The 22,974-nt window shown below is 38.1% G+C and overlaps 1 protein-coding gene across 1 annotated transcript in view; it reads left to right on the top strand.

The window, feature by feature from the left end:
• Positions 1-22,974, top strand: part of ATXN10 (ataxin 10) — a gene marked incomplete at both ends in the record, with an annotated part of 99,741 nt that overhangs the window by 54,186 nt on the left and 22,581 nt on the right. Inside the window, one exon of the mRNA XM_080347444.1 lies at positions 233-402. Within this exon, the coding sequence (XP_080203570.1) occupies positions 233-402 (170 nt within the window). The remainder of the gene's footprint in view (positions 1-232; positions 403-22,974) is intronic.

The raw sequence follows: 22,974 nt of genomic DNA, 5'->3' as shown, positions 1-22,974 counted from the left end.
GTACAAAGGATGAAAAAATACCTTTTGGCCTTGGGACAGCCTTGTATGCTTATACTAGCACAAATGAAGGAATTTAAATGTCTTAAGAAAACTTTCCAAGTTCTTTTGACATATTGCTGAATATCTGAAGTTATGTTGATTAAATTTGAACCTAACAATTAGTAGTAAATATCTGTGCAAAGTGATACTAATTTTTGTGTAGTAATTCATTAAATTCTTATCGTTTCTGTAGATACCTTGAGATTAACTCATCTCGCTGGGAAACAGGCTGTAAATATTTTCACTGCCACACATGTTATGACAGGGCTGGAAGAAATTTCACATCCCGCTGTGGGTTTTAAATCTCATCTCATTCGTTTGATTGGAAATTTGTGTTACAAAAATAAGGAAAACCAAGACAAGGTAAGTTTATACGTTTTTCTGGCAGAACTCTGATATGTGAACAGATATATATGCCTGACCATGACTTTACTGATTAAAATATATTGTTGATCAACAAAGAGAATTGGTCTTGTAAAGGAGATAGATATTTTTTTAAGTGTTTTTGAGTGACTAAAACAGGTATGTAACTTTTAATAACAATATAATGCATGCCTGTCTACCTTTTTCTGAAGTCCTATAGCCTGCAAGCCAGTGCCTAATTCCTTTATTATTTTCACATTTAAATCAAAGTTTTCAACTATTGCCAATGAAACAATTTTTAAGCTAGAAGATGAAAAACAGTAGGAATACTATATTGAAGAAGGGCTAAAGGATATAATGCAGTATTTTTACTTCTCTCTATGGTGCTCAATGTCAGCAAATACCGAAAATACATAATTAATATTGATTTCCCTGCAGCAAGTTAAATATGATGAGCTATCAAGACACTGAGTAATGTTAGAAGCTTCTATTTACTAAATTCTGGTTTTGTGATTACTTCATTTTGGAGTTGGACTCAGTGGTCCTTATACGTCCCTTTCAACTTGAGATATTTTATAATTCTATTATTTTGTACTGAGGCCATCAAATCTGATTTTAGTTGCTGCAGTGTTTATCAAGTTAGGCTTTTATAATGGCAGCAGGATATTTTCATCATTGTCATTATTTTTTTTCATCTGGAGGGTAGAGAAATGGAAAATCTGAAGAGTGCTACCCTCTTTGTCTAACAAATTATAATAATAGCGTCCTATAGATGGGAAATACAGTAATGATCCTTCCTTTCCCCATTCATATTACGGTATATAACAGAGGATTTTAATATTTCTGGAAAATATTATTCATCCTATTAATTACTCTTGCGTAGCTCTGTCTCTTACCTGTTATGATGTAATATCTGTTTATGTAAGTGAAACACATTTTTGTGGAATACCTTATGATAATGGAGGTGAGGGGGCTGGTTTCATTTTGAAAGGGTTGATTTACTGCTTATTGTTAATTTTTACAGGGATTTTCAAAGGCCCCTGGAGCAGTTAGGCATGCAGGCTTAGTGTTTTCAGTGGAAGCTGGGTATTAACTTGCCTTAAACTGCCTGCACATATTATTACTTTATACTGTCTTGAAAATTACTTAGATTCCTGTGTGTGATATCATGGAACACTATTTGAGTTCTGTTGAAACTTCAGAAATACCAATGTTATGATGTCCTGTCTGTACCTTCAGTTTATTTCATACGTTTATATTAGTTCTAGTAAATGCACTTGTCATTTTTAAGGCAGCTTCCATACGTAAACATGTGCTTGTGAGGACAAGGCAAGCAGCCCCTATCATTGCACAGATAAGAAAACTGACGTTTGGAGATCAGAATGAATTGTTCAAAGTGGTACATGTGTCAGACCTAGAACTGAATGTAAACAGGGTTAGTTCTTGGGTTCCCACGTCTCTCTTCAGAGTACTATCTCACAATAGAGGTCTTATTTTATATCCATTATTTGTTTTACGCAGAGTTTACTTTCTATATTCAGCCAAAAGTAACATCATACAGGGTAGTTTGTTTTTAATGTAACAAGCCAACTGACCAATGTATCTGGGAGACCTTGGGCTTTGCCATTGACCATTGCTTTTGTGTGACCTACCGTGTGAACTGTAGGCACCAGCTGGTCAGTTTAGCTGGTTGCCTGGCATGGCAGGACTGTGGGTCACTTACCAAAGGATCCCAAACAGCATTGTTAGTATTCTGACTTTTTAATGAACTGAGGCTTTCATACTTGTTTTCTCTAATATTTTTCTGTAATTTCCAGTCCCAGTAGAGCTCTTTTCCCAGTAACAATGATAATACATTAGCAAATGGAGTAATAGCACACTAGTAATACTAAACAATAAAAAATAAAGCCCCTATTTTTATAATATAACCTTAATTCTTTCTGTTGGTCTGCCTGACTTGTTCTGAAAACATAGTCCCCAAAGACGTGGGGAACAAACGGTGGCTTGGGCTAAGCCCTTGGAGTGAACAGAATTGTATCACTGTCTCCAGAAGCTTCTTTAAGAGTCAAGTGACAGCCTGCTCATCCTGTGGGAGGTAGGTCTTAGAGCCAGCAGTATGTGTCTCCTGGAGTACGATGGTGCAGCCCTACTGCATGGGATGCTAGTGACAGTTAAAGCAGCAGAGAATGCCTGGACTGGGGGTATAATGGCTCTGCAGAGCCTGCTTCTCCATCTATGGTCTCCACCTGCTATAAGAACAATAATTGCAGGGAATTAGTAGACTGGTTTGTTGGCAGTGCTGAAAAATCTTGTAATGCTTTTGAACAGAAAAAATCTTACCAGTGCTTTGTTGCTTCTTCACTTTCTTTTTACAACCATTCTTTGTTTTTAGAAAGCATTTTTTAGCTTGTACTCTTTTAGCATTAGAAATGCATTCTTTACGTCTTTTCTTCCTCATAGTTTTGTTTACACTATTGTGATAAAGTTCTTAAGATATAAGAGTGTGGGCAGATATTTAAGCTGTAATCTAAGATGCTGTTATTAAAATGGGTCTTGCCAGGCTTATTGCCCACTTGAATGTTTTGTGAGGCTGGATGGGTTGGTATTTATAAGAAAAGCATCCCATAAAATGTTAATTTTGGATTGATAAATACTGAGTATGTGTATGTCCAGAGTTGCATGCACTCTCGCATGAAGACAAGAAATAAAATTGTTGTACTTCGGACACCAACTGTTGAGCCAGTTCCACGTTGAACCTGCCAAGAGCCTGTGATAAATGTGCAGTTCTCCTGTGCTTTCTCTCTCTGCAGGAAGAAGAGCTGTCAAGAGTTATTGTCATACATGTGGGGCAGTCCTGTGTTTTGTATTTTGATTCTTGGGCCTCCTTCGCAAAGATGCGTTGTATATTTTTATTAAATATACTGGAATGGAGGAGGTGGGTTCTCAGGCTGAGCAAGAAGTGGAGGTTTTGGCTGGTAGTTGATGAGTGAACTTCTAAAAAGGAAAAAGTGAAAATTCCTCTGTACTCCCCTCACCTTGTTCGTCTTGCCTTCTAAACACCTCAGTTTTATCATCTGGGCAGAATTTTTACTGTTTTCGTGCCACAAGGCTTTACGTGCTTACTTTCTACTTTCAGTTTTAGAGCTAGGAAGTGATGGATTCAGCCCAGCTCTTTCTGCTGGTTTAGTATAGTAGAACTGTTTTAATAACAAATAAACCTTATGAAAGAAACCTAATGAACAACGCATAGAAGATATAATCCTTTGTTGTAAAAATGAAACAAAAAATAGGTCATAGCAATTAATATGCACCCTCATTTCTGTGTTAATTTACAAGAATATTTGCTGAAAGATGAGATGACTAATCTCAGTCTTGCTGTGACAGATGGCACTGCTCTGCATAACCTTCTTATCTTTCCCTAAAACTGTTGTTTATCTTGCGAGGTGTTTATGCAGTATGACTTGTTTAAAATACTCAAACTCATTTATTAGGTTGGTGCAAAAGTAATTGCGGTTTTTGCATTGTTTAAATTTGCCATTTGATATTGGATACATTCTTAAATAAATGTGGTGATGTTATACATCATTGTAATGCACTTTTCTCACTTTATGGGTTTTTGCTGCTGACTTATTATTTGCTGTTTATTTTATATTGATTTTAGACTATGGAAATAATGTTAGACAACCAAATTCAAGCAATTTTCTTATTCGAGTTCAGAATGAGTCGTAAAGCAGCGAAGACGACTTGCAACATCAACAATGCATTTGGCCTAGGAACTGCTAACAAATGTACAGTGCAATGGTGGGTCAAGAAGTTTCACAAAAAAGACAAAAGCCTTGAAGATGAGGAGTGTGGTGGTCAGCCATCGGAAGTTGACAGTGGCCTACTGAGAGCAATCATTGAAGCTGATCCTCTTACAGCTACACAAGAAGTTGTCGAATAACTGAACGTCAACCATTCTACAGTCATTCAACATTTGAAGCAAATTGGAAAGGTGAAAAAGCTCGATAAGTGGTTGCCTCATGAGCTGACTGAAAATAAAATAAATTGCCGTTTTGAAGTGCCATAATCTCTTATGCTACGCAACAACGAGCCATTTCTCAATCGGGTTGTGACGAGTGATGAAAAGTGGATTGTATACAACAACTGGCAATGACCAAATCAGTGGCTGGACTGAGAAGAACCTCCAAAGCACTTCCCAAATCTAAACTTGCACCAAAAAAAGGTCGTGGTCACTGTTGGGCGGTCTGCTGCCACTCTGATCCACTCCAGCTTTCTGAATCCCGGCGAATCCATTCCATCTGAAAAGTCTGCTCAGCAATCGATGAGGTGCACTGAAAGCTGCAATTCCTGCAGCCGGCATTGGTCAACAGAAAGGGCCCAATTCTTCTCTCCACAGCAACACCCAACTGCATATCACACAACCAGCGCTTCCAAAGTTGAATGAATTGAGCTACAAGGTTTTGCCTCATTTGCCGTATTCATCTGACCTCTTGCCAACCGACTACCACTTCTTCAACCATCTCAATAACTTTTTGCAGGGAAAACACTTCCACAACCAGCAGGATGCAGAAAATGCTTTCCAAGAGTTCGTTGAATCCTGAAGCATGGATTTTTAGGCTACGGGAATAAACAAATATTTCTCATTGACAAAAATGTGTTGATTATAATGGTTCCTATTTTGACTAATAAAGATATGTTTGAGCCTAGTTATAATGATTTAAAATTTACGGTCTGAAACTGCAGCTGCTTTTGCACCAGACTAATAATTGCAAGTATCTTCAATACTTGAAAAAGCAATAGAATATTGTATACCTTACTCTGCATTGTTTCCCTTCCTCTCCTGTGACAAGAGAGAAGTTAGAATGATAGAATCATTTTGGTTGGAAGAGACCCTTAAGATCATCAAGTCCAACCATAACCTAATTCTAGCACTAAACCTCATCCCTAAGAGCCTCATCTATGTCTTTTAAACACCTCCAGGGATGGTTACTCAACCACTTCCCTGGGCAGCCTGTTCCAGTGCTTGACAGCCCTTTCCATAAAGAAATGTTTCCTAATATCCAATCTAAACCTCCCATGGTGCAACTTGATGCCATTTCCTCTTGTCCTATCACTTCCTACTTGAGAGAAGAGACCAACACCCTCCATGCTACGTAGACTTCAATCATGTAATCTTTCTGGAGTTAGCAAATACAGAATTGAAAGGAAGTAGAAAACTTGACAGTGTTCAATTGCAGTCTTTATTCACAATTCACTTTGATTCACTATTACCTCTGAGATCAAATGAGGGAATCTGAATTGCCTGGGTGTTCTGTCCTGTGAAAACCATTCCTGAAGGGTGCAGCATTGCCGAGAACAGTGAGCTGCGACACATGGACTACGCTTCTTGCAGTGGAGGAGCAGCCGGCTGGCAGAACATGGGTGTGCTGAGATCATACTGTCCTGTTTGAGAGGAATCCTGAAGGGAAAAATTGTGATGTTTCTGAAAGCAAGGTTAAGCCTAACCCAGTAAGAACAAAGCACTTAGCTTGGGTTTGGTTGCATTGGCTCTGCTGTCTTTAACTACTGCTAGGTAGTTTATTTCTACCTGCTTACTTTGTTCAGAAATACAATTAGTATGCTGGGACAGTTTGATACACACTGAGAGATCTCTGTGCCTTGCAGAATAGTGAATATGCACAAGTGTATTTTTGAGATGTGTCTTTTAATCAGCCTGTTAAAAGCAAAACTGATTCCCTAAGGTAAGGAAAGCAATCCATACTCTATGCCAAGGACATTTTGCATACTGGGGATGCTGATGGGCCTAATGATGTGACATTAATCACGGAATATGTGTGTTTCCTTGGTAAAGTTGTTCTCATGTGTATATAGGGGAAAAAAAATAAATACAGAATTGTCTTTGGTACTGGCACCTTTTTATCTAAATGGAATCACTCTAACGAGGTCAAGAATTTATGAGGGAAATTTCTTTCGCATGCCTGGTTTTTTGTTTGAGGTGGCAACAGTTCTTCCTGTAATGTAATTGTATTGGTTTTGGTCAATGCAGAGTTGAGAAGGGAAGTTTTTTGGGAGAAAAAGAAACAAAAAGAGCTTCTACAGGTAATATTAATAAAAGTAGCAAGTAAAAGATCTGGATACTGTTTAATGGGTTTAAGGTAGCTTGGATTTTTTTTATACATGTCTAAGCCAGATTGTTTTACATGACACTAGCTCCTTAAGTGGAAGACTATTCTGCCTGGAAGCATGAACAGGTTTTGACTTCTTTGGAATTCAGTTTTCCATTCTTTTTTTCACTGTAGCAAGGTGTGCAATGAATCCAATTAGAATCCAGTTAGAAAACAATGCCAGCATCCATAGATCAAATTGTCACCAATCAGCTCCTTAATTTAATTTTCTTGCTGTAGTGATTATAAAATAGAAAATTTAAAACCAAAGATAAATACCTCGTTTTATTTAACAATTAGCTCTTTCTCGCCTGAAGTTTTTAGAAAGACTGCATGACCTTATCTGTTCTTTTTCTTCAGAATCAGTTTAACTTTTTTAAGTAATTACATTCTTTCTGGAATGGCAGGATTTGGAGTTACGTGCAATGAAGAGCATCCCACATTTATCTGCATATGTGGTTGAGAGAGGGAGGAGATGAATAAACCACTTTGATTTCTTCATTAGAAACCTGCATAACTATGATTATTATATTCTCCTAATGTTAAACATAAGCCTGAAATGGAAGAGATTCTTGGTTTAGAGTTGACCAAAAAGGGAGGAGCTTTTTTGGATCTGGATGCTTTGATGTGGTGAGCTCCTCCTGCAAACTGAACTGTGAAGCTCTGCATTGTTCCACTGTTTGGATGGGGCTAATCTAATATTGTAGCTATCTGTATGGTTTAATGCTTTTCTAGATAATTACAAAGATTCAAGGTGTTGCAGGACTGAGCCCTTTAGTTGGTTAGTTTTATCTAGGTATGGCACTGTAAAAGTCACCACTAAAGCTTAAAATGGGCTTTCTCACCGAACTGTTTTAAAAGCCTAGGTTTTGTTGTGGAACTGAAATATCTACCTAGCTAGTATAGTGAATAACCTGAGTAGAAGAGTGTCTGTGGTTTAAGAGTGTCTTTAGAAGTGTCTGTTGTGACACATAAGGTAACTGTTTCTAGTCCCAGTCTCATACAGATTTTATGTTAGTCTTCAACTCTGTGGCATCCATGAATCTTTAATGAAGTGCCAAGATTTTCATCAAAGTGCTAGAAACAAGAAATAATCTTGAGATCTGTAAGTGGTGTGAGTTATGTATTACTAATATGACTAATAAGGTCTTGGCGTCAGGATTTATTTTTTTTTTGTGAGGTTGGAGGTGCGTGCCTAATGCAGTATGGTTTGTAAAATCCTGAATTATTTTTATAACAATGTGATTCATTTGTTGTTAGAGAATAGTACAAAGCTTTGTTCTGTTGTGCTGCCCCTTTATAGGCAAGAAGTTAATGTTCCCTTTTGTCCTGTTCCTATTCTCCTTTCCGCCTGACCAATTTTTGGCAATTGATACGGATGATCCAGTCATTCCTTGTGACTTCTCCAGTTTGACCAATATCATTTGAAGCCTTGATCATGCAACATACAGAGAGTTTTCCCTTGCAAGGAACTTAGATGCACTTAGGTACAGTCAATGTTTCATATGAAAGGTAATTTTAATACTGCATGAGCTATTTTTCTGGTTTTCTTTAGGTTTTATATTAAACAGCTTCCAGTTTAAATTTCATACTACGTAAAGACATCTTCACATATTGATTTTCTGGATATCCTCAATGAGTAGGAGAAGGCTGACATATGCACAATGTCATACTTCCCTTCTAGTGTATTATTGGCCTGCTTCATGTGGAGGATTACCATAATTATGGTCTAACAGATAAAGGAATATAAAGATCAATCTATCTATTGTTATGTTCTCATGAATCATAGGCTGAAACTTTGACCAAACTTCGAATATACCTAAATGTAAAATACATTGACTTCTGCCAATGTGAAGATGTCTGTAGAACAATGATTTTTTGCAACATACACTTGCCAAAAGCAAGAACAAGACTTCGGCATTTTGGAGTAGATGAGAGACTGTGGGAGGAAGATTATTTTTGTGAAGTTCCTAGTGTTTTAAAATAAGATGCTGGATACCGCTAGAAATTAAATTAATTGATTTATAGTGGAGGGGGAAGAGAGAAAAAAAGATGACTAGATGACTTCTAAGATTCAAAATTAAAACAAGCTGGCTCTGCATACATTTCCAAACAGTCAGTAACAACTTAGAGGCTTGTTGGCCTGTCCTTGACTCTGAATGGTGTTTTGAACCCTATTTGGTGTTGAACCCTGTTACCATTGCAGCACAGCACAAGCCTCCAGCCCTTTTAAAAGGAAAGCTCAGCACGCCATTGTCAAACAGCCATTTCCAGACCATTTTCAAACTCTCAATAATTGTAAGTGTTGAAACTGCATCTGTGGCATCGGTATTTAATGTGCTTGTTTTGAGATTAACAGCTCATGGAAAAATACTCATTTTAAGCCAGACGGAAATCTAAAAAGAAGTTATTGACCTTTATATGGAAGAATTCTCAGGGGTTCCTGTGACTCCTTTCCTGGTCCAATGGGCTGAGTAGTAGTTATCGTACATGTGGCAGACTTGAATTAAACTTGGTGTTCACCAGAGAGCATTTCGTTCTGTTGTGGGCTTTTTAGACTTGTTGGTTTGCAGAATGGCCTGATGTAGTACCTATCTGGAAGGTTTACTGTGTGGCAGTCCTCACTGCGTGGAGTAATTTCTGTAAACGCCAGTGGAAACCATATAATGAGGAGTGGGGGGGGGGTGGTTACAACTGTGCTGTGGATGTTGCAGGTGGTCCTTAGCCTGTTACCTTCTCTGTAAAACAGAAGAGTGTTCTTCTGGGCTTTGCAGGTGCTTTCTTTCTTCAAGAATATCCTCAGCATCTGTTGAGCAAATGCCCTAGTTTATAGACCTCTGAAGTCAGAGAATGTCATTGCTTTCTTCAGTGATCTCAACCAGCCTCATCATTTCTTTTTCTGGGTATACATGTTGAGGCCTATAAAGGTGGGAGGCAACGTGGCCTAGCTTCTAGAAAAAGGAGTCTGGAAGTCATGACAACTTTTTTTTCCATTCTCCAACTTGGATTCAGATGTTTTAGTAAGACATGGCATGTTAAGGTTCTAGTAGTTGCAAAATGTTCTGAAGTATTCAGAGATTTTTTTGCCTGTGTTATTAAATATATCATTCTCAGTTAAGCGAAGAGCCCTGTATCAACCAAAAATGTTTGTTTCTAGTTTACTAGGTGGTGAAGGACTCAACTTGTTTGAGGTACTCAGTTTTAGGAAAATTGTTACTAAAATAACCACCTTCTGATGTGGCTAATTTAATATTAAAAAGGGCTTAGAAAACATATTGTACCCTGTATTGCAGGAAGGGAGTTTATCTGCATTTCCTGCTTTTTACCAGTGTTACTGATTGCTGGGGGCAAGACCACCATATGTGGAAGAATGTCTACCTTTCTGAATACATTTTTCTCCAGCTCAGATCTGAACTGTTAATCCAAATTCTTTCCACTTTTACTGGTGTCAGATACAAGTGACATGTATTTTCCATTACTATAACAAGGAATTTCATTAGTGTTCTGTGTTGGTTTTCATTGTTCTAACCTCAACATGAACTTTAGAGTTTCCCTGTCTTCTTTCCATAACTGCCATCCCACATTCAAATTTTTATTTTTAGTTTTTTTTCAAAGCTGCACCAGACTTCACAATAGGCTGATGTTACAATGCTGTGAGTGTTGAACGTGATCCCTTTTGGATGCATAAAGCTTTCTTTTCCTTTCCACTTATGAGAGGTTGTCTTTGCTGTTTCAATTACCCTGTGAGGCACAGGAATCAGTCATCTCTTCATCTGTTTCCTGGCTGGTTAGGAAGTTTTGGTTACTGTGAAATAGTAAAGTTTCTTGGGTTGTATTTTTATGACAATCCTGAAGTTTATAAATATGGGCACAAGTACCATAAAAACCCATCAACCAACAAACAAAACCCCACAAAACCCAGTTTTGTTTGGTATCAGGATTTGGGTATCACTGCTTGTAATTTATCAGTTCAGTTCACATTTTGGAAGCACCAGTAAAATAGTTTTATTGGGGAAATAAGGGAGCATGACATGTGCTATAGACTACATTTTGTGATTAATTTATTGCAGTTTTAGTGGTACTCTGTGCTACATTCAGGATAAGGAGGACATGAAGGAGACTTTGTGTGAAGGCTTGTGGAACACAGTGGTGGACAATCCCTTATCAGTGACCAGCAAGTAGGATGCTGAACGTGTGCCACTGAGTCCTGATATTAACTTTCCCACCAAAATTAGAGAAGCCTTAAGCTAGACAGAAGCTTACAAATGTGCTTAAAGAAGTCTGATGTCTAGTTTCTGTTTCATCACAGTGAGGTTCAGTTACTTAAATCCCTACATTCCTGTGGCAGCCCATCATCAGGCTCAGTAGAGGTGTAATGTCTTGCAGCCTTCAACCTGTTTTTGCCTTATCAAAAAAGCAGCTGTGACCCTTCAGTTCCCTTTGCCTGTGTGCCTTCAAGTCAGTATAACTTCTGTTACCAGCCCTTAAAATTGTTTGCTAAAACTCCTGTTGAAGCACATGAGGACATATCAGAGCACCTAGTCTTCAGATAGAGCCTGCACATTTGGTTTTCTTAGGGTTTTTTTCCCCTTTCTCCTGTTTTTGTTTCTGTCTTTTGGAAAAATGCAGTGACTGTCATATGCAGTTTTGAATTTCTTCCATTGGGTGATGCTGTTCGTTCTAGATTACAGGCCTGCAGTATTCTGCTCCTTGCTGTTCAGCGTGGCAATGCTTGAGAAGAGTTTGGTGCTACCAGTGCCCAATGAGAACCAACGTACTTGACTAGTCTAATCACTCAGTAGGATAAGATTAAAAGCCTGCTAATAGTCAGTGTATATTTAAGTGGAGAATCCCTGTGGGTTTAGTGTGAGAGTAACTAAACAGGTAACAGCATTGCACATCTGTTTATCCACCTTTCAGACACTGATACAGGCTCCTGTGGACTCTAGCAGGGTTGTATCTGCTTGGAAAAGAAAAGTGATAATACAAACCTAGTGTGCCCAAGCAGTCCTCATCTCCAGGACTGATTTACCATCTTCTCAGGTGCCTCCTCACCATCTGAAATTCTGAAATGCATGTTTTTGCCACTGGTTGAGGATTGAGGTCTTGTCTTATCGTTCATTGTTTTCATTTATGAAATGGAATATTTTCCATAATTCTAGGGACTAGGAAGATTGACGAACAGTAGAAATTAGCTATTTTCTAGTTTACTATCTGTAACCTGTATAATTTAAAATATATGGGCGTGTGTGTATATTTTATACAGATAAATATGTGCCTGTGAGTAAGTGTCATATATAAATATATATATAAATATAAATATATAATATGTACATGAAAAAGAAGTGTGACCAGCAGGTCGAGGGAGGTGATTCACCCCCTCTACTTAGCTCTGGTGACAATCGCCTGGGGTCCTGTGTCTGGCTCTGGGCCCTCCAGCACAAGACACACATGGACCTGTTGGAGAAGATCCAGAGGAGGTCCCAAAAATGGTCAGAGGGATGGAATACCGGTTCTATGAGAGAGAAGCCCAGGCTGGAGCAGGTTTGCTGACAGGAACAGGACTTGTGACCCCATGTGGGACCCATGCAGGAGCAGTCTGCACCTGAAGGGCTGCACCCCATGGACGGGACACACATTTGAGCAGTTCATGAAGAACTGCAGCCTGTGAGAAGGACCCATATTGGAGAAGTTTGCAGAGGACTGTCTGCCATGGAACGGACCCCACACTGGAGCAGGAGAAGAGGGTGAGGAGGAAGGAGTGGCAGGGATAATAGAATCATAGAATCATTTCGATTGGAAGAAACCCTCAAGATCATGGAGTCTAAGCATAACCTGTGTGATGAACTGACCACAACCCCTATTCACCATCCCCCTGTGTCACTCGGGGCAGGAGGAGGCAGAGAAATCAGAGTGAAGTTGAGCCCAGGAAGAATGGATGGGTTGGGGGAAGGTGTTTCAAGATTTTGTTTTATTTCTTGTTACCCTACTACGATTTGATTGCTAAGAAATTAAGCTGATTTCCTGACGTCAAGTCTATTTTGCTTGTGATGGTGGTTGGTGAGTGATCTCTCCCTGTCTTTATATCAAGCCACAAGCCTTCCATTATGTTTTCTTTCCTCTGTCCAGCTGAGGATGGGAGTGATAGAGCAGCTTTGGTGGGCACCTGATGTCCAGCCAGGGTCAGCCCACCACGAGGTTGCTTTAATATTTTTAAGTTATTACAATCTGACTGGTATTTCAAGTGAAATATAGAAACTGGACTTAGTATAAGGATTAGCTTCATCTATAGCACAGTTATGTAGCTCAGTGAATTTATACTGAAGTTGGCAAAATTTCTGTTCCATTTTAGTAAGGGTAAATGGCAACATTTACTTCCAAGCCAATTTTTTACTGTCTTTTTAGAGAAGGAGGAGTGCTACACATGAAGCTGTGTGGGGCTTGCAATTTTCTGTAGGACAGTTTCCAATTTTTCTAAAAATCCTTTTCACCCTAGGGTCCTGAAGAGTGAAGGTTGTGCATTTTGCTTTGGAAATGTTCAACGGCTTTATTTCAGGCAATTTTTCAGTATTGTAGTGACAAAAAAAAAGAAAAAAGTAGTGTTTTGCCTGCAACAGTTCAGTAAGAAGTAGTAATAAACTGGTAAGTTCCACTGAACTTGCATCTAACTTATGTTCCCTTGAACTTAATTAGACGTCACTACCTTGGTATTTTCCAACCAGGTCTATTTAGTTGTCTCAGCTCTGCTTGTTCCCCTCAGCTCTGGTAATGAGAAGCTGATGCAATTGGAGAGGACATTCACTACTGCCAGTTCTTCTGGAATTTGCAATCCGGTTGAAGACTGTGGTGGTTAGGAGTGTTGCCTTTGAATTCCAGGTCTTGAGTCATACAATTGCATGAGCACCTCACCGTTTAATGCATTTTTTTTGAAAGTACTTTTAGAATTTGTAGCTCCTGAGGAAAAAAGCTTGAAAGTGCTTTCTTACTTTCAAAAGTAAAAATGTAATTTTTAATGCTCCTACAGTAGATCAATCTGGTGGCAGCTGATTGAGGTTTTGATTCAACACTTTTTCTCCTCTCACCTTCTGACCCACCATTAGTGTCAACCTGCTCCTGCAGGCTTTTCTATAAAAGTGTCGAACTGTCCCTTTGAAAATCAACTTCAAAGATAATAGACTTTATTAGTAAACTCTTACAGAAGTTTTCTTTGTTCTTTTTAAAAATAATAAAAAATAGTGACTTGTAGATCTTAAGAATTTTTTAAAATGTTTCTTATTTTATGATTGCATTTATTTTGGTACAAATTTCCACTACTGAAATGTATCCACCAGCTTTTTTCATATGAGTTCTTATTTCTTTAATGGACTTACTAAGAAGAGTTGCTGTGCATGTGCAGGTTTGCTTTAATGAGGTTTTAATAACATGATGCATATATATACTTAATGTAGAGTAATGAAACTGTGTCTTGAAACAAGAACTTCTAGTTTTCAGTTAGAACCTGCACTCTTGACTTCATAAGTACAGACCTGCAATCAAATCAATGATCTGTTGCAAGAAAGGTAATAGCAATATAAATAAAGCTAAGTAGAACATTTAAAAATTTATAAATAATTGTCTTAGTGCCTGAGAATGTATATACATGCCTTGTTTCCCACAAAAATATTTTAATGTAAATTGACCATATGAAAGGATACAATTATTTTGGAATTTTTAAAGCAGTCTGAATTACACCTTTACACATCTAAAACCTTAGAATTTTGTTCATCATGCATATGAGTTCAACTAGAAGCTGGGAATTTTACTTTCATAATATCTGCAGTTGTTATTACCAGACTACAAGACCTTTAGAGAGACAAATCCTCAAAAAGACCTCTGGTAGTTGTAATTTAGAGGTAAATTAAGCAACTAATATGCAATCTCCTTATGTACAGCTTCATGTATCATCTTGCTCAATAGCCCGAGGCATTAGCAAGCTTTCAGCATGAAATTTAGTGCTAGAGCACGCATACCTGAGTTATTGTATATCATGCATACTAAATATATGGCTTTTATAGACATATAAATCACAACATCAGGATTCTTGTGTTTTCTAAATGTAAAGTTGATCTTAATCTCAACGAGGTGGCTAAATTTATCTTCATAAGAGAATCTGATCCTGTGCAAAGGTTATGCTTGGTGAATCATTAAAAGAAAATGTGTATTCTTAGAATTTCAGGTAAATGTAGAGAATAATTGCTTAACTTTCTGTAAGTCTGGATCATCAGCACAGAAACAGTTGATGCCACATGAGGACTGGGCCACTCCCTAGTGGATACAGCAAGTAAAATGTGTTAGTTACCATTTCTAGCCTTGAGGGCAAGTGGCACAGTTTGGCATGGGTCAGATCTCTATGACAGAATTCTCCTTTATGGGCTTCTCTTCCTTCATCTTCATCTTCCCCTGCCAAAATCAAATCACAGAACTGCCTTTCCCATAGCTCTCCTTGAGAAGAGCCTGTAGCCTATGCTATGTACCCAACCATTCCTGAATGTTTTCCAGAGGAGTGCTAGTTGTCATGAGCCCACAGCCCCTTGGGAACCATCCAAAGAGGGCAGCAAGAAAAGGCAACCGCAAGCCCAGCGTCCCAGCTCGGCATCTCTTACTAATGCACTTAGAAGCTCTACTGAAATAAGTTGGAATGAGCCAAGTTTCTTGCAGCCTTCAACTTCACTAGTGTATTGTTCACCTACGATGAAGTTGATGGTTCTTTTCGTTCCTTCCATCCTATGTTCTATATCTCTACTAGGAATTCGTTGGTTACAGTAAGAGGCATTAGACCTTGGGTCCTATTGGCTTGGGCCACAGAGACCCCCACCTCAAGATGTTTTGTGTAGCTAAACCTTTGAGAACTCATTGCTAGTTCATTTGCAGATCTGTTGAGCTGCAGCACATGGTTTTGAAGCTGCTGTGCAATGCCTTGTATTAACTTCATGACATTCTCTAGTCCCTAACCTTTTCAGTAGCTTGTTTTCCTTGAAAATTCAGGATGTTTCAAAAAGATGGGCCAAATTTGAAATCACTATGTTTCTGCAACCACAAACTGTCCATGAATGAAACTCTTACCACTTGAAAGGGCAGGGCATAGAGTTTCAAATTATTACCGCTAGATGCCTCTCCCAGCGCACAAACAGCCCCTCGCCTCAGTCATTCGGAAGACATTGTGAACGATACTGCTTTGAAATTGAGTCCACCTTTTTGAAACACAGACAGCTCTCAACCTGCAGGAAAGGTTTGTTAAGTATTACATTTATGTGTTTGTCAAAGAGTGGTCTTGGGGGATAGGTATTTGGAGTGGCATTTCAGAATGCAGTTGAGCTGGGTTATGAAGCCAGTGGAGTGTGTCATTTGATAACTGATTTCCTCAGCTGGCACGGGGATGTAACGTAAGGTGCAAGTATTTATACTGCTGTTATGTATTGGGATGTTTGTAGATAACTGCTGGAAGGGGCCAACTACTGAACTATTACACTAGTGTAACCTAGAGTATAATTTGGCTTGCTTTCTGAATCCTGTTGCGGTATGCCGCTGATAGCTTGGGACTTTGCAAAATGAGAATGAAAAGTTAGAAAAACTTAATGCCACCAGAATCACACTTTGTAGTGATCGTCAGTGGGGAAAACCCTCTAGCAGTTATTTTTAACTGCAGTTACATTAGCAAAAGAGTTGCAAGTATGAAGAACGATGAACAGTCATTAAAGGATCAGCATTCAGATTTGTTTTTCAGTTAAAAATGAAATGTCGTTACTAGCAAAATCCTGGAATTGTTGGGGATTTGGTTCTGTTTGTGTAAAAGCTGTAAAAAAGACCCCAAACCAAAGTAAAACCCTTTTTGTTCAGAAGTGTGAGGAACATGCTTGAATAATATGTGTGCACAGGGATTTCCGCCACTTATTTAGTTAAGCTGATAAAGAATAAAACTTTAATGCAACTATGCTGGTTTAAAAATCTTAGGCTAATATTTTTCTCTTTAAAGGACAGAAAAGGCTGGTTTGTCATCTTCCCATACATTGATATTTTCCAGTTTCATATTAGCATACAATGCTGCTAGCCACTCCATAATAGTTTGGCAATTCAGAACACCTCCATTAGTACATCCCTGCTTCTCATTAAACAACTAGTTTATATAAAACACAGCTGATGAGAAATCAAATCAAATAATTCAATTTAAAAAAAGTCAAATTTATATAATAGCATTTATTGAAATAGTCACTGTTTTTCACAGGGTGCCATAAAGTGAGAATGGATACATCACGTTACTACTGATTGTTAACTTGAATAAAGCTTCTCTTAATGTATTTGAATACTTTTTCCGGAGAATCCACAGCTTCCCTTGCATTAATACTATGAAATCTCTTAACTTCATCAATGAAAGTCTTCTGTTTTCTTTTAATGTTTGGTTTTGGCATGTGAAAAATCATTCAGTCGTTCTGTGATACTCTGCTTTCAGAAGAGTATCTTCTGGCAAAATTCTGAACCATGAGGTTTTGTTTATTCATAAAATGTGTGACTACTGTTGTCTCAGTAAAAATGTTGCTGAAGTAGTTTGTGGCATTATTTCAGTCATTAATAAATAAATTTAATCTGACTTGCAAAGAATGCTAAACTGAACCAAAAGTTACTTTGTTAATTTTATAATCATTTAATTTACGATAACTTTTTTTTTTTTAATCCTGCTTACAAACAATCTGTTTTACTTTGCAATAGATTCTTTCTACAAAAGCACAATTCCAAAGAGATGCATAAGAAGCTTAAATATCTGAAGCCCAGCACCTGACAGTCTGTTATTACTATATAAGAAGCAAATGTGGTAGATTTTCATCACTGCTGTTCTAGGTAATGTGGGCAGAAACTGACAGCTGAGTATACAGAGCTTGTGAGAGAGGGTTGAAAGGAGCTTGGTGTTTGATCATGTTTAAAAGAGGACCTAGTCCTTGTTATGAAATTTATCTGAACACCTCAACCTTCTCCTGCCTTTCCTGAGTGTTCCAGTGAAAGTCGTCAGGATTTATTTGTGTACTGACCATTAAATAAATATTGTACTGAATTTGGTTATAAAATGACTTTGAGGAAGAAATGAAAGGGCTTGACAGGGAAGAACTGAAATACCAGGATTGGTATTTTTTATAGTAGATATTATATGTGTATATATATATATATTTTTTACATTATAAAATAAAAAGGAAGCCAACAGATTACTTTGAAAAATGAAAGGAAGTGTAGTTGCTTTGCTTTGTATTTGAAATGATGTGCCACCTGTTCTATTTTGGATTAGGAATACTCTGTGATTTGAAGGTATCATAAAGGAAAAAGTTATTGGGAAGAAGGTATGAATTAGTCTCAGCAGAACACTATACATCTAAGTCTTTTTGCCTCCCAACTTGAGTCTTGGTTTGCACCTGCATTAACCTCCTTTGAAACCATTCCTGGTATGCTGTACATGTTGTTTTGCATTAAACGGAGAGCGCATCTATTAGTCCTGAAACAAAGCAATTATTGTAATAGCAAGATTTGCATTTTTTTTTCTTTCAAAGGGCCCATAGTTCTGTTACTTACGTGTTTCTTGAAAAATGTAATGTTTCGTATAAAATGGAGCGTGAAATTGGCATTGCTAGGTGAGAAGTATTGTTTGCTGTGGTATTAAGCGATGGAGTTGTATGGCTGGCTGCAGACTTCTGAAGGCTTCCCTGACTGATCTGATTTAAAACACAGGCAGCAAACACCATTAAACTGTCTTCAGGCTTTAGTGGTCAGTTGGGTCCCGCAGTCTGCCATTTACAGTTTATGCATCGTTCTAGAAAGGCATTTTACAGTCCTTTGCGGAAACGCTTGCTTTATTTTACTATGCTTTAATCTGGTGAAAAATGTAATTATCATCAAGGATAGCTTTATACTTAACATGTAATGGGGTGCACATCCTTTACACACGTACTAGAAAATTAATGGTTTGTTCTTTGACCCGTCACTAAAATCTTGGAAGCTCTGCATACAAGGAAATGTGGAAATGGAGAACAGTGCATGCTGTTAATAATGTCTATGTGCTGTTTTCAGTCTTCAAGCATGCTAGCTTTCTCCTCCTTTTTTTATTTCCCCCCCACCCTCCTTGGCTGTGAAGTTTGGGGTGACAAAAGTATACTCAGTAACTTATTCTTTACAGTTCCTTAAAAATATTTATCACTGTTAAGGTCACTTTATAATTGCAACAGGGAACTCTGGGGTGTGTCACTGGGAAGATGCCACCACTTGGGTGGTTGTGGTACTTTGCTTTTAGTCTCAAGTCTGTCAGTGCACTCCAAGTGCTGCAGTTCAGTCTGGCACGCTGTTGTATATAGCTGCGGAATTTTACTGTGAAATGCAGTGATCACCAGCACAAATCATTGTAGGTTTTGAAATCATCCTAGATTTTTCTCACACATTATTTTCATCATTGGAGTATTGTGTCTCTCTGCCACAGATGAATTCATATGTCTGACATTGAATGTTTTTAAACCTTTGTTTCAAAGTGGAATAAAAGGAGAGTGCTATAATAAGTAGTGCTCGATACAACAAAAGTCATCATTAGAGCTCAGAACGTCTGATTGGCATTTATTTTGCTTGCTGAATCAGAAGTTTCCAAGGAAGAGTTGTAATCCTTGATGTTGGGAATAGAAGCTATTTTTGAATACAGTAGTAACGTGGGAGAGTGATGACACATGTGGCCTGAGTGAGGTTGTGTATTCATCAAAAGAGGGCATGAATTTTAATTGCTTTTCCTCCTTTTCCATTCCTGCTCACTCGAAGTTGTAAGCAGCTGACAGTTTTGGGGAATATTTCAACTGAACCAGGTTTCAAGGAGCAATTGGAATGTTGAGAGAAGGTAGAAGCAAAGCAGGTGTGTAGGCTGTTGGGGAGAAATGAAGTACCCAAGCTGACACGAGTAGTAAAGTGAAGAGGTTAGCAGAGTCACAAGACTATTGTGCTGATTTTTGGCTAGAAGTGTGTATGTGATCCTGTGTAGAACAGTAATGATGAAATCTTCAGTAGAAACATTCTGTGGTAATCTATTTTTCTGTCAATGTATTTCAAAGTTGGGGTATTTTTATGGAATGCCTAGAATTTTGTTCCAGAAGAAAAGCTATTCCAACATAACACAAAATTTGAAACTGATAAGAAAAAACAAAAACAACTACCACCTTCCCCAGCAAAAAAAACACAGTACACACAACCAACAGAGCAAAGTCCCCCATTTTAGTTGAGAGGTGCTTCAAATGCTTTGTTAAGCTTTACATGGAAGAGAAAGATACCATAGCCACAAAAACAGTGGCAGCTTGCCAGAATGACTTGAAACTTCCTATTGCAATGGTGATTATGACAGCTGAAATGAATCATGTGACTTACCCAACCTTTATCTCTGTGTATTTTCAGAACTTTGGAGTAATTTGAAATCTTTGTTTTACACTCTTCTTTAGAACAAAATAAAATTTTGACATTGCGATGATGTTCCATAAGTTGTGTCCTCAGCCTGGTTCTAGTCACGTAGCTAATTCTTACATATAATTTCTTTTAAGTTCTTGTTGTTGTTGTTCTAATGAAAGAAAAAAAGAAAAAGAAGGACCTCTTTTGTAGCAATGATTTGAAATCAGCAAACTTAAGACCATCTGATTACTGGTTTTAGTGGACTGAAGATAGTGAGTGACTAGAAGCAGAGGAACATATACTCTTTTGTTGATGCAAATTTGTACAAATTCAACTGATGTAAAGCACAGGGTTTTATACTGGATGATTCTTTGCACTGTTTTCTCTTACAGCTGCTACCAGGGTAGGCAAAGACCACACTAGCAAATATTGTGTGTTTCAAGCAAAATCCATCTTGTGTTGGACCTTGCTTTATCCATGTTAAATAGCAGATTTAAACCTAAAAAGAGCTAAGAGCCCGCTCCTCATAGCAGCATCTATTTGTTACTGAAAAGTGGCTTCTGTTTCAGGAACCGTAAATAAGTGAATGATGAAAGCTGAATTGTTTAAAAAACAAAATGAACCAATTGTATTACTGTCTCTTGTGGGAACCTATTTTGAATTCTCAAGTGTTTATATTATCATCTCAATGGCTGGAAACTCCTGTGTTTTGCTCTTGGAAAGACTAGTGGAAAAAGTTATTCAGCAACTGAGATGACTTGTTACCCTCTCCTAGTAGCTGGACACTCTTGCTTCTGCTTGTTTTGGCTCAGCCCTGGCTGTGTGCTTGGTACCTTTGTGTTCTCTTCCCTTCCCCCTCAGTAAGGCCAAAACCATCATCTGCTAAACCAATTCTCTTCAGAGAGTTTTAGGACATCGCAAAGGGATCCCACTATTAGAGTCTAAGATTTTTTTTAAATTTAGTTTGAGTTTTGTTGTGGGGTTTTTTTTGTCTTCCAGAAAGAGGAAAGGGTCACCTCTTTCGGGAGAGTTGAAATAAACCTCATGTCTCTCTGGGAAGTAATGCTCAATAGGGGAGAGTATATTTGAAATTACATTAAAATGTAGCAGGAGCAACAAGTTTTGTTACCATGATTTCTGATTTTCAAACATTAAAATGTTAAATACATGCTTACCCTAAACCGTGTACTAAGTGGGGGAGTATTCTGGGGACACTGCCTTGACCGAAATGGACATAAAGATCTCGCTTAGCTCTCAAAGTCATTGACGCTGGTGCAAGGAGCTCTCAAACTAGCTAAGCAAGTCTGCTGTGATGTCCTGGAGAAAGGAGCCTCTGTCCACAAGTATTTCAGTAGATCTGCAGGATGTGGTGAACTCCAATAATAGACTTGATTGCCACAAGCCACAGCTGCCTCTATTCTAAGCCAAAGTGCCTGTAGTCTGCAGTAGACCTAGGAATCCACTAGCACTGATGGATTAAAGTGTTCTTTTGTCCTTTGAAGTAGAATCTCCTGTGTATCTCCTGTCAGTTCTGCTGCTTGGAAAAACAAATAAAGAAACCCAAAACCAAGACTCAGAAATGAACAAAATGAAATCATATTTTTCAGTACCATCATAGCTGCTGGGGAGCCAGTATGTGAACCTAACCAGCTGATACATTCCTACTCTTACTAAGTTGCTCTTTTCCTCAAGTTGAATACTGGACTCTGCCCAGATGTCTAATTACTAATTGCCTGTCTTTTTGAGCAGGTCTTGGAGGAAAAGTGACTCCTGTCGGTCAGTTTGTCAGCAGGGCCTGAAGGATATATTTCTCATTATGTAGGCATTATGTAGCCCTCATGTGGTACATTCAGAAGAAATAAGACTTAGGCATATCTTTAATGATGGCAAAAGACTAGCAACAAATCCCCAATGTCTATTTCATTGGATCACTTTTCTTTGGTATGATTTATTCTAACATTTTCTGTCAGAGAAAAGTCATGCAGACTTAGAGACAGAAGGGACTCAAAGGGTCATAACCATTCACCTGTCCAGAGCAGGACTGGTTAGAGTATTCATGCTTAAGATTTGTCAGGAGACTTGCAACATTGGAGACTGCTCCAGGAATCTTTGAGACAAGTGCTTAAGTGTATTGCAGTGCTTGACTAACCGTTGCTGTTAAAAATGCTTTCTAAATGTGTAATGTGAATGTTCTGTTCATTAGGCTCATTGCTTCTCATCCTTGTGGATGTAGATAATAGCTTCAAGGAAAAAAGTGTGTTCTGATTAAAGGTTACTGTGTTCATAGCAAGTTTCTGCCATAGGTTAACCATGTTGCTTATGCTCTCACTGCCTTTTTTTTTTTAATGATTTGGAATTTCTAGACCTCACTTTTATTCCTTTCTTTATTTTCTTCCCAGCCAGCCCAGATATTTCTTCCTTACATTGGATTGCACAAAATTCCTAACTTTTTACTGTAGAAAACATAGTAATCTTAGTTTGTTGAGGAATCCTTTTTATTCACTGTCAGACATTAATACAAGTAATATGAGTTTATAGGAATAAATTTATATGAACAGTCTGACATCTGAAATACAAGTGATTTTAAGATGTCTCTGTTGTGTGATGTCAGTGAATATGCACATTATTCCATCAATGGGCAAGAATCATAACTTTCTGGGACTGTCTCTGTTTGTTATGTACTCTGATAAATAGTTTCTGACAACTTTTTCCAGCTTTAGAACCAAGAAAAGTTTGTGTTAGGGTAGAAAGGATCTGATCTTGAGCTAATGTGAGGAAAAGGATGGACTTGTGCTTATTTCCGTTGTCATAGCTCTTTCCTTTTTGTTGGAGTGAGATGGAAAAGTCTTGGACTTGCACAGTTATTCAGACTGGAAGAGACTTCAGGAGGTCTGTAGTCCAACCTCCTACTCAAAGCTGAACAAATCTTGAAGGAAAAAACTTTTCCTTCTAGCCAGTCAGAACCTTCTTGGTT

Source organism: Nesoenas mayeri, assembly GCF_963082525.1.
Source record: "Nesoenas mayeri genome assembly, chromosome: 1".
NCBI classification, from domain to species: domain Eukaryota; kingdom Metazoa; phylum Chordata; class Aves; order Columbiformes; family Columbidae; genus Nesoenas; species Nesoenas mayeri.
The sequence above is the reverse complement of the archived record's forward strand: the minus strand, read 5'-3'. Positions and strand labels throughout refer to the sequence as shown.